The 15,246-nt window shown below is 33.4% G+C and overlaps 1 protein-coding gene across 1 annotated transcript; it reads right to left on the bottom strand.

Moving 5' to 3' along the window:
* Positions 1-4,235: 4,235 nt before the first annotated feature.
* Positions 4,236-6,666, bottom strand: LOC147064619 (uncharacterized). Its single transcript, XM_085957785.1, has 3 exons — positions 6,601-6,666; positions 4,485-5,147; positions 4,236-4,439 (listed from the first exon to the last, which is right to left on the bottom strand). Exons 1-3 carry the CDS (start codon positions 6,664-6,666, stop codon positions 4,236-4,238), a joined length of 933 nt encoding a protein of 310 aa, XP_085813911.1.
* Between the last annotated feature and the right edge of the window lie 8,580 nt (positions 6,667-15,246).

Below are 15,246 nucleotides of genomic sequence, written 5' to 3'. Positions count from 1 at the left end.
ATGTCACATATCATTATATAAACTGTCACATCTTATCATCTTCTATGCCTAGGTATCTGTCAATAGGTAAAGAATTTGTTACTTTCTAATTATTCAAAAATCATTGGGTACCTACTCTATTTGAATGTGTTTTCCTATCTACCTATTATCCATACACGTTTATAAAATATTAATGTCAGTGACTAAAAATTTCATTAACATTTTCAAATGAAACACTAATTTTGGCTTGAATAACTTAACAAAATTAAAAAATATCACCTTCTAAAATCAGCATAACTTGTCTTATCAAGTACCTACCATAAGGAAATTTTCTTCTCCCACTATTTCTGTATGCGAGCACCTAATCACATCTTGATTAATAGGTTTCTGTATTATTTATATATTCTATGGAGAAACAATTTGACATATTATTATGTTAATTATCTTCACATAAAACTACAACTATTTTTTTTAATTACACGCAAACGTATAAAGATTAATAAGACGTCATTGAATTTTTTATACAAAATTGCTAATAAAAATGGTTAAAACTTCAAGTAGTTAAGTAAGGTAAAACTTGTTTATTGCTCAAATTATTGTAAAATGTGACAAATTATTTACATATTCAAACTTTTACACAAACTGACAGTTGTTAAAAAATCAATTATTTTAACAATAAATTTAATAAATTGGATACTACGCCTGCTGATATTTAACTTAAACAATAAACACACTCGACTGGGAAAACTATTTACAAAATAACATTTAAATCCATGGTAGGTATAGATACCTATCATCAGCATAACGATGACAGGACATTTTTGTTAATTGATTCAAATGACAAAAAAAATGTGAGACCTATTTCGGACTTCAACCCAGTATCAGAATTTAAATTTAGAATACTTTTCATACTGATATCATTTACTTTTACCAGAACATCTGTCACGATTCTTCTGACACAAGACTAGAATAAACAAAAACACATCTCCATCGTTTGGACAATAAATATATCTAATAATCGATAAGATCATTATAGGTATATTATATCACGATTTTATATACCTCAATGGCTTTTTGATGATATTAGGTAGATAGATAGATATGTGGGTCGTTTGAGATAATATGTTCAATAGTTATTTTTAGCTACAGATACTTAAAGGGTCTTGTTTTACCAGGATTAAAAAATAATCTTTTTTGTATACTTAGTTTTTAAATAAATGAAATATTAAGTACCTTCCGGTACCTTATTCAATACAACAAAATAATACACTGCCTATGTTTGATTTTGTACCTGATACGGTTAGGTTTTATATTACAATATCTACGTAGATACATACTTAGGTATTTGCACACTTGATACAATGTCACAATAGTATAATTTGACACTTGGTGAAACGCAGGCTTTGGTGCCACATTGGTGTTACATGGTCCGGACCTGTGGTCCGCGGGAAACGCGCGGCGAATTTTCCGCGCGTCGTCACGCGGGTGTCACTTTGCGTCGCGCGGTTCGCGAGCGGCAGGTAGCAGTTATCAGTTAGCAGTCGCGTGGCACTTGTCTCGGCGGTGGTTCGCCGGTGGTGACTGCATCGCGGATCGAGGTTCGCGGCCCGCGGTAGGCGGGGGCGGCCGTGGAGCTGGGCGGCGCGACTACGGCCCGCCCATTTAATAGCCCTCTCGTCCGAGGCGCTGCGGAGTCGACCGCCTTGCCATGCCTTCCTTACATCTGCCGGCGAAGCCTCGCGGAGACACCGCTAGGTAGCGACAGCGTACAGCCTAGCGAAGACACACTAAGTGACCTAAGCAATATCAAAGACTTTTCCCACTAACAGAGAATTTTTTATCAGTTTAACTTATTAAACAATAATATCTATGATGTATGAAACTATTTTTTAATGACTGTGCATTACACACGTACCTACATATACAGTGTCATAAGGAAATATTATAAGTAGTAAGTATAATAATATTATCCTGTAAAAGAAAGCTGACATAACATTTATTTCAGCTATCTGTATTTCTTGACAAAGAAGCGATTTTCTTTGACGCATATGACGCAACCGATTCGTCAAGGAGCTTGACACATTTCAAACTAGTCATACAATCATTAAATTATACACAAACGAAGACGTATAAAATATTATCCAAAGCATAACAAAATCCCTGCGATTAACTTTAAAAGGGCCTACAACATATCATCTCAAACAGATACGTACTTCTACTTGTACACAAAAAATAATCCACTATGTAATATTAATTAGTAGGTAGATATAATTTGACTTCAATAATAGTTGTATATTTTTACTAGACAGGTACGAGTACGTTGGTGGTTGGACTTTATGATTTTTATTTTATTGGAGGTGGCCTCAAAATCGGTCAGTGTGTCGGGCCTCCTAGTCATGCCATCTATTCTTGAAGCAGGTGTCATTCATATGTAGGTAGGTATCTCTAAAAGTATCAACGATTTGTTTTGTTAATTTACTAAATAAACAGCTAAGAACATACCTATAACATTCACCTTTAATTGCGTATTTAAATGTACACTAGTATATTTCCAATTATTTCTCTTTATCTTCAAAATACATAATTAAAATACTGCAGCATTGAATTGTCTGGGGTGAAGTAAGTTTCTGGATAAACCCAAGACCCTCCAGAATGATGGCGATTATCTAAGATTAGCTTGGTAAAATAATATCTAGGTAAGACAGATTGATGGAGGTACCTATTCAAAATATGTAAGTAATACGTAATAAATAAAAATAGGATGACGATATATTTTTTGGTGATCATTGAAAGTAAATTATCTCGATAGATAATATTCACCGATGTTAGTGAATAATAAAATCTTGATACAATAAGATTTGTGTTTGATATATTTTAAGACATTATTTATTAATTAATTATTTTGTAGGGCATTAGCATGCAAAAATAATATATTTATCAGCTCAATAGGTAGGTGCCAAATTAAAACCTTAGATATATAAATAATTTTAAACAAAAACATATTTTCTACAGTTTTATATATTTTACATTAAAGCTCAAACACGTTTAATTATGTATAAAAGGCACTTTACATTTTTTTAAATAAATAACAATTTGCAAATCGTATTAATTAATACATTATTATTCATTTTACTTTCTACCGAATGCAGTGAAGGCATGGATAGTCAATTCTCAGGGTTAAATTAATTATCTAAGTAGTAAGTAGGTATAACAAATTGGTCCATATATTTAATATTTTACAATAGGTAGGTACCTATACTTAAACCTAGACAAGAACATTAATTATATAGAAATTATGTACATACAAAGAACACAGTTTTTTTCGATAACATATTTATGTAATATATATGTTTATATAACAAGTTTATGGCCAAAAAAACTCTGCAGGCATCCGATAACTCATTACTCCAGTTCTAATAACTTGTTGTAGGTAAGTTCGATTTACTGGTTTTTACTTAAAATACTTATATTATGCAGAGGCGCGTTTCCCTAACGCAACATGGCGCAACCGATTTTAACCGAAATTAAAAGGGGGCCTCCCAAGAGTTAAAACCTGCCACTAAGTTATTAAATATATTGATATTTGAAAATAGGTATTATTAAAGCAAACGTAGGAGTTCTCATAGCTCCTGATTAGAAGTAAAAATAGGTTAATTAAGTAAGTAGATACGAAAAGTAAACAAAACAAAAAATGCGCCCCCTATGTACCAAAATTTGTATCTTTGATATTGATTTGTTTTTAATTAACTTGTAGGTATTTAGATAGGCATATACAAGTGCACCTATAAATGTTAATTGTTTGATTGTATTGATTTATTTGGAAAACTTAAATTATTAGATTGTTTATTTTTTAACGTAGGGGGACTCAAAATCAGTCAGTGCGTCGGGTCTCTGCGTCACTAAACGCGCCACTGTGTATATGGTAGGTACGACAGAGTAGAATCATGGGTATCAATGATAAAAATATGGGCAATGTAAAGTAGCTACCGATATGATACCTGATGAGTGATGACAATTCAATAACGTCATTTAGACGATGACGAATAATGTACCTACTTACATAATTTATTGTGTTATTTTACAATCATTTATAATTTCACTGTTTTATTTGTGGGACCTATTTATATATTTGAAATTTACATGTAAAAAAGACACTACATATATTACACTACAATACAACACCTAAAAAACGTTTTTCCAATTAAATCACAATACCTACACCTAAGTATATAATATTACTATATATGTCACAGTTGTCATTGTCCCATTGCTAAGGGTTGGCTCATTACATAATGATGCTGGAACATGTTATAATTTTCTTTTGCAGCGCACTGGTATCCCATCGCATTCGAATAAGGATAATAACTGGGATAACTGTCCCTGCAAGGATAATAAGCTGGAGGCTTATTAGCATATCCGGAAGAATCTCTTAATCCTGCTCTGTCGCTATAGTCACTGCACTGAACTGCGTTGGAAAATGTGTTGGGAAACTCGTAATTATTGACGTATTCTTTTTGGGCGGTAAAATCTGGTGCAGGACTACACGTAGTATCAGTTTCACTGTTAGTAATAATCTCTGGCACTATTTCTTGAGAAGTATTTTTTTCTTTCGTTGATACAACTGGGACTTTTCTATTTTTTCTTGTGTTACTGGCGTGCGTTTTAATATGCTTCGCCAAATGATCAGAACGCATGAACCGTTTGGTACAGAGCTGACATGCAAAACGTTTTTCTCCCGTGTGGGTTCGAAGGTGTCTCTGTAATTCATCAGACCTGGTGAATCTTTTCCCGCAGAATAGCCAGTTACAGATGAAAGGCCTCTCACCTGTGTGCCATCGGAGATGAGCCTTTAAATGTGAAGTCTTGCCGTAGATTTTTCCGCATCCTGGAATATGACAAGAATGCTCCCTCTTTGATTTGTCTTTGGAGTATGTTGGCGATAGACCAGCGGCTTCTGTGAGGCAGTTGGGGCAACGACAGCGGGCGCAGCGTCTTTGGGCGGCTGTTGTTAGGGCGGGAGTGATAGATGGAACCTGGTGAGAGTGCATCTGTGTTGTACGAGGAGGGCCTGCCGCCCATGGAGACCAACCAGCTATAGTAGGGCTCGCGGAGGATGCTGGTGATAGTTCACAGACGGTGGTGTAGCCCATTCCTCCCATGTATGGCATCTATAAAATATAATTTAAATCATTTTAGACAAATGCAATGGGTTTTACTTGTAAGCTTTGAGATGTGATGCAGGATAGGTGTATGTATACTTACACATTCTACATACATATTGAATTCTTATGAATGTAATAAATTTTAGATTCTATCGTAACGTACTTCCCTTATACTTTTATATTGATATACTTAGATATTATTAGTTTTGTACGTAGATACTTATGTAGATTTTTAAACTCAGCTTTATTTGAAATATTTAAAAAATATTAAATTTATTCCTATACTCGAGAGCCAGTACATCTCAAGTGCAATCAACATTTTCGGGGAAATGAAATGTAATATTGTTCATACCCTACCCTAAAATATAAGTTTATTTATGGCTTTATGGTATTAAGAATTTCGAGTTTCTGCTATAAATAGACTCAGAAAGTAAATTAACCACGAAAAATATGATAATATAAATGCAATGCTTGTTTTAACTCATTTTCGGCAATGACATAATGTCCCTGGGGTCCAGATTTATTAATCTAGGTATTAAGTTTTTTTATTGCTTGACTAATATTGAATAGGATTTTTCAGGGGATATAAAGAAAAGTGTATATCTACTAAACATTTTTAAATTACCTAGGTATAAATTTAATAGAAATGTTGAAATATCCATAACATAAAAAATGGTAGGAAAATAGTGAACATATTATTATATTATCAATCATAATCTGATCCTATTTTCAAAGATTATTTTACGTACATATTTACAGACATAAATACCCTTTTTTTTAAATGAATATAGATAAGTAGGACTACTTACAACAATACCTATTCGAAAAAATCCAGTTTTGTTAAAAAATATCTTAAAGTATTTTTTTAGTTAGATAAAAATAATAAGTAAATCCTGAATAGGTATTAAAAAACTCTTTTTAAAACGTTACTTTGTTCCCTGTTGAAAAGCCATCGTATAGAGATAAGTACTTATTAAGTAGGTATTTGACCTACTTAATAAGTACTTATCTCTATAAGTACACAAAAAATATTTTTATCAGGTAATAGAAAATCATACTTAATAAAAAAAAAACAAATAAGTAAGTAGGTAGGTAGGTATACGGAAAAAATACAGAAAAAAACATTTATTTAAATAATAATTTTCAACAATATTAAGGTAACTAATTCCGTTTTAGTGTAATAAAAAAATGATGTTTAATTTAATTATCAATGTGGTGTCATTTGAAAAATTATAGAGAACTAAATTAATTATTAAGACATATAAATGTATTTAGTTCATTATATTTGAAGTAGGCACCTACCTACGACAAATATTGAGGTTCCTTGAAGATTTTTCTTTTATCAATCATAAGTCAACAAATCCGCAACGTTGCATTGAAGATGTGAATAAAATTAATAAAGCATGGCCCGCAGTAATTTGATCACTTATCGCCGTAACAATGAGAAGATATCACCCACCTGTTGTGGCTGAGGCTGTCCATACTGCATATTGTAGCAGTGCTGCGTCATTCCAAGACAATCCATTGTAGAAAATAACTTCAATAATTTTATTCGGAAACGGTAAAAAAGTCTCTTAATAACGAACAAAAATAATGTTTTTAAAATATACCAGATATCGTATTATTTTTGAAGCACTTATATTTTTTGTATTACCTATTTAATTTTTTTTATATAGTTATTAGGTAGATGGGGATGCAAAGCTGTTCATACATTTTTATTTATAACTGTCAATTTTACACTGCGTTTATTATATTTATATATTTAACAGTTCAATGTTTATTGATAATTAAAAAAAAAAAAAAACAATTTTATTTGATAATCTTTGACTTACAATGTATTTAATGTTTCAATTGAAATGAATTCATTAGCCATAAATTTAATGAAAACGTAAAAGCGCGGTCTGTCAAATGGAACGTTTCCGATTTAAAATTTCGACCCCGAGAATTTTCCAGCGCAAAGGTATGGATTATCGAAAGACGGCGAGTCGCGAACACATATTTAATTACAGGCGACGCACCTACCGCTCCAAGACGTTTTTAATAACTGCCTTTGGTTCCTTAACGACCGGCTTTGAGCGAGAAGGCGGGGCGGGGTGCCCGCGGGGAAAGGGACCCATAACGCACGGGGGTTGGGTCTCCAAACATTTTTGACGTGACACAGGTAAGGAACGAGATGGGAGAGTTTTTCTCCCCTTGATTAAAGGTAGACACACTTGACAAGTCATGGAAGCTTTGCAAACAAACTGCGTACCAACCTTACCTGCAAAATGAGCTTTATTTGAAAATCATTGAAGGTCATTTTGTGAAGCCAAACCGGTACTGATTACAAAAAATACAAATATATCAAATAGGTACATATCCATGGTTACTCATTATGACGTACACGTCATGTAGAATATTAATATTTCGTAACTAATCGTTCATGAGCATAATATGCAATTTCATTAGCTGCTAATTATTATATTATCAAACTAATAAAAGAAGGGTCATAAATCTGTGTTTGATTAATTATTGAGTTGCCTAGATTCATAACTCACATATTCCAAAAATCGAGCTTTGAGATAATCGCAAAAAAACATCAGAGCACTCTGAGCACTGTTTTTTTGTAATTAAAAGAAAAGTATTGAACTCTCTTGAATAAGTATTAAATGAATGAGTGGATTTACATTATTTTTTTAATTACTCCTTAGGCCGTAGACACACAGCACACTATGAGAAATAGAGCTCCCTAATTGGTCAGAAAGGCCTTGAAGACAGAACTCACATTATTCATTGAAAATGTTAGTTATGACACCAATAGTGAACCGCGTCAACGATTTTCACATGGTTTAAGTTTAAAGTGACTTTTGATCGCCAACTATTTTTCTTTATATATAATGCCTTTAGAATCACTTGGTACCTATATTTAACTCAAAAATTACAAAATTGAAAATTGTGAGTTATGACTCTGGGCGACTCAATTATATTATCAGAATAAATTAAAACTTTGCCAAATACCTAAACAATTATTTGATAGGTGAGGTTGCTTAGGTAACTGTTCATACGTCTACCTATATAATATTCAGAGTGCAGAAAGTAGCTAATACTTATTAGGCCTTAAATGCATGATGGAAACTCTTTATGTAGGCACATATTACTTTTTAATGTTTAATAATATTATAATTTAACAATGGCACCTGTGAATCGAAACTATTTTGACAGCACACTTTTTCCACTACAGAGAACTGAAAGTTTTTAAATAAAGTTTCATTCACTCAAAGATGTATAAAGACTAAAACGTAATCGAGTTTGTTGCTCTAAAAAAGACACAACCATACAATAAAGGGTTAGAAAATACTAATAATTAGTAATACTGAATTATGCAAGTTTACGCATTATAAAAAATCTAAAATTTTAAATATTTAGTATGTACCAACCTACAGGTATCAATTTCATAATATTTTTTCACAAACTCTTTTCCATGAATATTTCATAATATTTATTTCAATCTACGATTATAGTTATTTTTATCTCAATAGGTAATGGTGAAGTGCGAAGTATTTGATGCAGGCGGGGTCTGTATTCAGCCAACTTTGAGTCGCAAGGAGGTAAAGGCTGTACCTATTCTGTGAGGACCAAAATATCGTTTGTTCAATGCATGCGTGCTACCTGTCCGTAGAATCGATGTCTCCGCCGAATCTTAGGGGTATATTGGTACGACCGCGTTACAAACACTCGAGTTCGTGAGCCGACACAGCAGCCTTCGGTGAATGAGGTGAATGAGGTAATCACGAAGAGACGCTTTACGTGGCTGGGGCATGTGTTCCGGATGCCGCCAGAGAGTACGACACTTCGTACGTACGTACACACGTTCTCGGCGCGAGAGTTGGCGATGGACCAAGAGAAGTGGCGCGAACTTTTGCTTACTCTATCCCCCAATGCTGGGTCATGATAGGATGAAAGAAGAAAAAGAAGAAGAATGGTGGAGTGCTAAGTGATACAAATATAAAAAATACTTACTTATACCAACTCATAAAAATATGCTAATTTTGCTTTTCGGTGTGCAATATATACCTATTGTTAATTGTATTAATAAGTACCTATCTAGGTAGGTAGGGTAGTAGGTACTAACATTGAGTAGTTTAAAACATCACCGTCTTCAAATTTTCATTACTATTTCACACATTGTATGTTTATCAATTATTTATAGCCAGTTCTTTTCGATGCCTATTACTGTTATATACCTACGTTTAGAAACGCAGCATTATCTACATAATGGAAATCTAAATTAATTTTCAATTATATAGAAAACTGACGCTGCTCAGTTAATTAGCATGTCGTTCAATGCATATCTCGGAATGCACAAACAATAATATAAGTAGGTAGCAGAAAAATTTGTCACACTGGATTTTTTGTTGTTTCACACTTTATCGTTACAGCACACAAAACCAGTGATACGTGGGAAATGCAGTTTAGCTCAATGTAAAAAAAATGCAGAACAAGTAAAATAAGCTTGTAAAATGTATACAAAAGAAACAGATAAAAATATATTGAAGAGCTTTTGTCAGTTACAGTGGTGCGCTTAAAAATAAGATTCAGAGGATGTTAGAATAAATATAATAATTAATTATATTTGTATCCGTTAATTTATTACGTACTATAGAATAATTAATTGTTCACATTTGCCACCAGACAATAAGTGTCCTCATTGATGAAAGCATTTCGGAACGTCTCTCAAAATCAGCAGATCGTAAAAAAAACCAACATAATATAATATAAAATACTAGAAAAAAGTTGGACGAGTAAGATTCGAACTCACGCCTTTCATGACTATGAATGTTCATACACCGATTCATCAATGAGTCATGTTTACTCAATACCTACTGAATATACAGTTATACTACAAAATATTTATTTATTTATAAAAAAGAGTATTACGGCATTACAGCTTTTGGCCAATGCGCCATAATACATAATACATACAAATATATAAAAATATCTTATTTACAAATAACAACTAATATGACAAGAAAGTGGAAAAGACAGCATGTGTAAATATTAAAGAAATATGATAATATATACAATTATAAATTTATCCTATTTAAAACGTCTACAAACATTATATAATTAATAAAAAACAAATCAACCTTTATGGTGCCATCAAATAAGCTAATTGCACGATACACAGCATCATGAAACATAACATCTGTCCTGCGACGAGGTATCTTGAAGACCGTGGAGCTGCGAATGATATTGGTGGGAACATGAAAATTAATATTTGCCAGTATATGCGGATTGTAAATGAACCCACGAAGAAGTAAAAAGAAATGCTTTAAAAGAACAATCACTCTTCGGGTAGACAGGGATTGCATTGATAGCATACCCAGAAGAAAACGAGTCGGGAAATTCATTTTATTGTCATTATCATAAGGAAAGAACCCGTATGTTCTTAAGTAGAGAAATCTAAGAAATCTATTGTGGACTCGATCCAGCTTAATTGTGTGCATGATATTAGATTATTATTATAGATCCACCTGTATAAGTTGTTCGCTTAGTGAGGCCGCCACTTGCTAACGTTTGACATACATTCATTACTAATATTAATACTATCGACTGAAGGTACTTGATGGAATTTGAATTTAAATTCTAATGGATTCAAGCTCTGTACTATTCCATTTAAGTCGTTTTTTGCGACCCGGGTTTCGCCTTTCGGCATCTTCAGGCACTGTGTACACTCACCAAATGTAAACCAAAGGCAATTAGGTGAGTTTAAATATTATATTAGGCGAGTTTATATCTATTTTTTTTAAATATGTTATTAAAAAAGTAGGTAGGTACCATGTAAGAGTATTATTAAAGACTAATATCTCATTAGTTAACCCGATTAATTATTTTTCTTAGAATTGACGATTTACACCTCTTGAATGTAGTATTTTTATTGTTCAAAAGAATAATGATCTATTATTATGTTTTGACGATTTATTATAATATGCTATCGAGGGTATTGTTATAAATAAGATAGGGTTTTTACTAATTAGGTTTTTTACTGACACTTCAACTATTCATAAGTTGTGTATTGTATTTTTTGTAACCTTTGACTTGATAGGTAGGTAATGGAGTTTTTACCTACTTTATTGTATTGATTTATTATATAAGCTAGAGTAAAGAGAGTTCGTTGTCAGTGTGTGTTTACCTTTGGTGAACACACACTCACACGGCGCCTGAAGATGCCGAAAGGCGAAACCCGGGTCGCAAAAAACGACTTAAACGGAATAGTACAGAGCTTGAATCCATTAGAATTTACATTCAATTACATTACATACATTCAATATTTATTATACTGTGATGAGCTTAGTTCTAATTTCGATCACCGGTCGATTTATGATGGTACAATATCTATTATAGTAAACATATAATTTGGAAAATATTGAGAGGTGAGTCCTGACAATAATCTTTGGAGATGTTAAAGAAAATGGCATCCTGTATCTAACTATTAACCATATCATTCTACAGGTTGAACCGTGAAACAATCACTCCGCCTACAACTTATAGCTTCTCGTCGCTTCAACCGCGGACTCCCGCACCTATTTTCCGGTTACAATCCCCATACCCAAACCTTCCATAGTAAACTAGCATGAACAACTGGCCAGCATATATAACTACGGGTGCTCACTCACGAGTTATTGCGACATATCGTATCCACGCGTCAGTCAGAATTAATATGATCGCTAGTGTCTGTTTGTGTCATCCGCGCTGTTTATCTTTTAGACATGCCGCATCAGAATATTAAAGCAAACATGATGGATGTCCATAAATTATTTATGCGTGCCATGGGTCTTCCAGTAACCACATGCTTTGAGTATCGTAGAATGCCAAGAGGAGTGATTCCAACCCGTTGAGAAGGTTTTTGACAGACAAATAATCCGGGTCACGATCCTCAGTCATGAGGCCTTGACGAACAGGATGATGAAAGATTCTATTGTCCTTAATAATTTGTATTTTTTTCTTTTTGAAGGGAGTCCGGACCTGAAAACCCGCCTTTGAGATGTCAAGTATGGCATGGTTGGACTAGACCACTGAATATTTGAAGATGCTTGGTCAAAACCATCAGAAAGCAATGTAATTTGAAAAAGTGGATATTTTACTTTACTTACCACACTTACCAGTCCTTCGTTATTTCAATTTCATGTTGATAAACAACCGATTCAACCCGTTGCACGGAAAATTGTTCTAGGCTGTGTGTCCGTGTGGACAAAATCATTTTGTATCTTGTTATCAAAAATAAAATGAAGCATTTAAAAATAAACAAAAGTCTCAAAAGTGTATTCTGCCGTGTGTGAGTTAGTTGGTCGGAAAAAGCACGCATTTATTGGTCCCCAAAAAGGCACGCCACTCCGTTGTCATTGCGTTTTGTATTATCCATTGATGCAACTGCATATCGACGGCAGCACGCTGCGGGTGATAATGAACTAACATAATGAGCGATGATCACTTTGCTTTGACGAAACCGGTCATAAATCTTCCTTCCTTTTACAAATAATATATACAGATACACAGTTACTTGACTAAGTATTGCTAAAACCAAGAATCATTATAAGTACTTATTCTTCATTATAATATGCATTACGACATGTAGGTAAAGAACATCCAAGGAAGTATGAAGAAATATCTAAATGCTTGTTAACTACATATTATTAGGATCTTTGGTACAAGTCGGTTTACACTTTACGGGAAGTCAGGCGGAAACTGAGCCAATTTCCATGGCAGATTTTGGTAAAATTCATGATTTCAAGAATGAAAACCTAACCTAACCTAACCTAACAAATAATCCAGTAAGTATATCGGCTATATTCATTTTTTTTTTTGCTAAAATTAGGAACAGGCCTCATTTAAAATAATAGTACAGTTTACCTAAAATCCTCCTATAAAGTTTGTAGGCAGGTGCATACCTACCTAATCCTATCAACATTTTTTTACCACTTAACTGCCGAAGAAAATATTCTGTATATTAATTATCGATGAAGTCATCCGAATTCCAATAAATCTTTTTCGTGGTTTGCAAAATGTTCTCCACTATTTTAAGGAACCACAATAATACTAAGATATAGAATATAATTATTATATAATTGGTGCAAGTTGGTTTACAGGAAGCCATACGGAAACCGCACCAAATTATGAATTCAAGAATAAAAACCTAACCTAACCTAAACTAACCTTACCTAACCTAACCTAACAAATAATCCAGTATATCGGCTATTTAAAAAAAATGTTTGCCGCTGGCTTCCTGTAAAGTGTAAACCGACAAGAACCGTAGGTATAATTTATTTAATAACAATTTTTTCATCAAATATTTTCAAAATATTGACAGATGCGTGACTTTCATAATCTGGGGATAGTAAATAAATTACTTGTAGCAGAACTCAATTATTATATTTTAATAAGTATATAAATTAAAATTTGAAGCGAGATTTACTTTGTGACTTAATGACGATCCGGCCCTAAAGTTCAAGAAATATAAAGCCTCTTGAATGTCCTCAAATATTATTTAACAACATATTTTGTTGTGCGTTACGTTTTCATGATAAACTATAATGTCAGACGTAACTATTTAACATAACATATTATTCTTTAATCTTATCACGAGTTTAAGTTTATCCCATAATTCTCCACATTCGAGAATTCAACCTTGTTTCAGCCTCATCCAAAAAACAACACCTTTCCCATTATTTGTGTGTTCCATGGGTCCCTGCTTGTTCATAATACCGACAATATCAGTGTCAAAGTCCTTAACAGCGGGATGCAAAAATAGTAAAATAGTGACAAAGCGACACGTCCAATGACCAGTTGTCGGTCGCATTTTTCGCCAGAAAGCCCTAAATCCATCAACGGTATGCCTTTGTATCCATCAACTGAAGCAAACTTGTAATGTAATCCGACTTTTTTGTTGTCTTGGCCATTTTTTTCAATCCAAAAGACACAACCGTCGACATGCTCGCCTTGTCTCTCATGTAAACATGCGGTAATAGGTAGGTAGGTATGTACCTATGCAGGAAAATTAATCATATTGACGATTGCTGGAAAAATAATGTTGCCTACACTGGAAATTTAATTATTAGTAAAGAAAATAATGATAATTTGCATACACACTGTCAATTCCTTTTTTTAATTTATTCCATATTGTAATAAAAATATTAATTCATTCGCGTTGGTGAAAAAATATGCATTGTCTATGACACTTAATTATTATACACATACTGTCACTTCTTCATATTTTGATATACCTATCATATTCGTAGGTATTAAAATGTAATCCTGTTTTAAAACCTCTATAATATGCAATCAAACGCAAGAGACGCTTGCTTCGTCAAAAAATTAATAATTTAACGTAATTTTAAAGAGATATTTGCGATATTGTTCACTATCTGTTCGTGTACAAATTTTACGGCACAACTACCGTATCGCATACTTCTTTTAACACACATGGGTAGTTTATCACCCTGGCTAAATGTTGTAAAGATGTCAACAAACCTGTCATAAAAGGCGAAGAAATAATACTCGAAACAGGTATGTAGGTACGTAAATTAATCAAATACAATAATAGTAATTTTGTAAATTGTAGATATACAAAATACATTCATCCCAAGATGTGAGTGTTCACTGGTGGCGTCGAAGAGGGGTTGTCGCCAGGTCGTGCTCTTTGCAGATAAAGCGTCATAATCAAGAAAGCGAATGAATCTACGAATAAAAAAAGAAGGAATCAGCATTATGTACAAAATATCATGGCAATCAGAAAGGCCGGCAAATATGGCCAACATTGCGTGAAATAAAATACACAAAATTACAAACACATACGAAGTTTATACGCACACGTACAGACCACGACCGTCGCTTTCCAAGATGGCGAATTTGGTTACCCGTTTTTATACTGCGATGAATCAGTATGTTCCTTCCTGTCTTTTTTTATTCGTAGGAATTAATTGACAATTACTACAAAAATAAGATCGGCGCAAGATCACCTCAGATGGGAAAAGATTGTTTGCAACGCTTCAAATGTCTTTCATTTCAGTGATCACCATCCTGAGCAGGCATGTCAAAGACTTCAAGTACGCTGTGTTCAACTATCCAG

The sequence above is a fragment of the Rhyacophila brunnea genome, unplaced genomic scaffold, assembly GCF_057557595.1.
Source record: "Rhyacophila brunnea isolate RB1 unplaced genomic scaffold, BYU_Rbru_1.0 scaffold_7, whole genome shotgun sequence".
Taxonomy (NCBI): domain Eukaryota; kingdom Metazoa; phylum Arthropoda; class Insecta; order Trichoptera; family Rhyacophilidae; genus Rhyacophila; species Rhyacophila brunnea.
Note: the sequence above shows the minus strand (reverse complement) of the source record. Positions and strands in the feature narration are given on the sequence as shown.

Coding starts and splice junctions, on each gene's coding strand:
- LOC147064619 (XM_085957785.1), bottom strand. CDS start 6,666: ATGGATTGTCTTGGAATGACGCAGCACTGCTACAATATGCAGTATGGA. Junction 5,148..6,600: donor GACAGCCTCAGCCACAACAG/GTGGGTGATATC, acceptor TATATTTTATAG/ATGCCATACATGGGAGGAAT. Junction 4,440..4,484: donor TTACCGCCCAAAAAGAATAC/GTCAATAATTAC, acceptor AACGCAGTTCAG/TGCAGTGACTATAGCGACAG.